This window comes from Austrofundulus limnaeus, unplaced genomic scaffold (genome assembly GCF_001266775.1).
Source record: "Austrofundulus limnaeus strain Quisiro unplaced genomic scaffold, Austrofundulus_limnaeus-1.0 Scaffold1118, whole genome shotgun sequence".
Classification (NCBI taxonomy): domain Eukaryota; kingdom Metazoa; phylum Chordata; class Actinopteri; order Cyprinodontiformes; family Rivulidae; genus Austrofundulus; species Austrofundulus limnaeus.
Genome location: NW_013953520.1, coordinates 6,619 through 8,456, shown reverse-complemented (window position 1 = coordinate 8,456; position 1,838 = coordinate 6,619). Strand labels below are relative to the sequence as shown.

The 1,838-nt window shown below is 41.6% G+C and overlaps 1 protein-coding gene across 1 annotated transcript in view; it reads left to right on the top strand.

The window, feature by feature from the left end:
- The window catches only part of LOC106534212 (uncharacterized), a gene marked incomplete at its 5' end in the record, with an annotated part of 9,970 nt that overhangs the window by 2,206 nt on the left and 5,926 nt on the right, over positions 1-1,838 (top strand). Inside the window, 1 exon segment of the mRNA XM_014030785.1 lies at positions 802-1,578. Within this exon segment, the coding sequence (XP_013886239.1) occupies positions 802-1,578 (777 nt within the window).

Below are 1,838 nucleotides of genomic sequence, written 5' to 3'. Positions count from 1 at the left end.
GAGCTAAAGGTCTGTTTCAGGAAATCACATCCCCAGCAATCAGCGCTTTTAGGAATAAACTGAAAAAGAGTTCATACACTGCTAGTTGGCAGTGTTGTACATATATTATACATGAATTGTTGCCAGCTAGTAAGTGTCAAATTGAACTTGCGCTTTAAAATTAGCTTCCGCTAGTTTTTCTATGGCATAAGCAACTTTGAGGTCACGGACCTAAATATTCACATAAGCGTGTAAGAAATARYTGTTTAACATCGGCTGAAATCAGATGAAACCACAAGTGTTAAATAAGATGATCTGCAATAGGAAATAACTGTCATACAACCCAGAATTRTMGAGCGGGTGAGGCTTTTAKTGCCACCGGCTGACAATTCAAAACCACACACACTGAATTAAAAACAGGAAGTCCGCTTATAAATACAGTCCAGAAATCTTCAATGRCTCAGTTCGCCCCCTGCTGGCCCATGGCTGAATCCCAGGCATTCAGACAAACAATCTTCACTCTTATGTAATTACAGCTTTAAAAAATATGTGTTGTTTAATGATTCGGACATGTATCTACACATAATATAACAAACATTGTAAAAGTATTATAAAATAAGGAAACCCTAATACTCTGGTGTTGTTTGTAATATCAGTACTAAGCTATAATAACTATAAATTTCTTCAAGCGCGTTAGAAATTGCGGCGATAATTTTTGGATTAGCGCTGCCCACCACTGTTCATCCTCTTACAAAAGTCTATCCAAAGTCATATTTATTAAACTGTTTTTTGATCCATTTTATTTCTCTGTTTTCTCCTCAGGCTCCAGAAAAACTCTGTCTCAGATGAAGATTGCAATGCTTGGGCAGAAGACGTTTGGGAAGAGTGCATCCGGAAACACGATCCTGAGGAAAGCAGTATTTGCCACCTGTCAAAATGAGCAGTGTGTCGTAGGGGAAGGGGAGGTCAGTGGTCGGCACATCACTGTCATCGACACCCCAGGCTGGTGGCGCGAGTCGTCCCGCTGCACACAAGAGCTGGACATAGAAATCGTTCAAGGTTTTTCTCTGTGTCCATCAGGGGTGCATGCCGTTTTATTGGTCATTCCTTTGGACTTGTCTTTCAGAGAGCCACATCAAGCTGCTCTGGAGGAACACATGAACCTTTTTGAGGCAGGTATCTGGAAACACACCATAGTTCTGTTCACACATTCAGACCAACTGGCTGACCGGTCTATAGAGGAGCACATTGAGCGGGAGCACCCTGCTCTGCGCTGGTTAGTGGACAGATGTGAAAACAAGTACCACACATTAAACAACATGACCAAGAGTGACCTGGGTCAGGTTGTAGAGCTCTTAGAAAAGATAGAGGAAATGGTGGCAGGAAACCAAGGCCYGCTGTTCTGTCCCGACTCAGAGGAGGTCCTTCAAAGAATCTCTGAGAAGTTCAGTAAGAGGCAGCTGAAGAACGTGCTGAAGCAACGACTAGAGACGGAGTTCAGACGGAGGGAGCTGGAGCTCATGATCGGCTTCAGGGACAGCCTCATCCAACTGCAAGCTGACCTCAGAGAGGAGACGAGCACCAAACCAAAGTCCTACAGTGAGTATTCTGATGTGAAGCAGGACGAGCTGTTTACTAGAAATATTTTATTGTCCAAATCGGTAACACTTTATAATAATTACACCTTATTTAGCCTTAATTAATCATTAGTAAAGGGTTACTTAACCTTGAAAACATCATTAATTAACGATGATTCAGACTTCATAAGCTATGAAATAACATTTATTAATGTGTTACCCATAAAGGCTAATTTCTTCTAAAACCAACATACTCATCGTTAACTCATGCTTAATAACTCA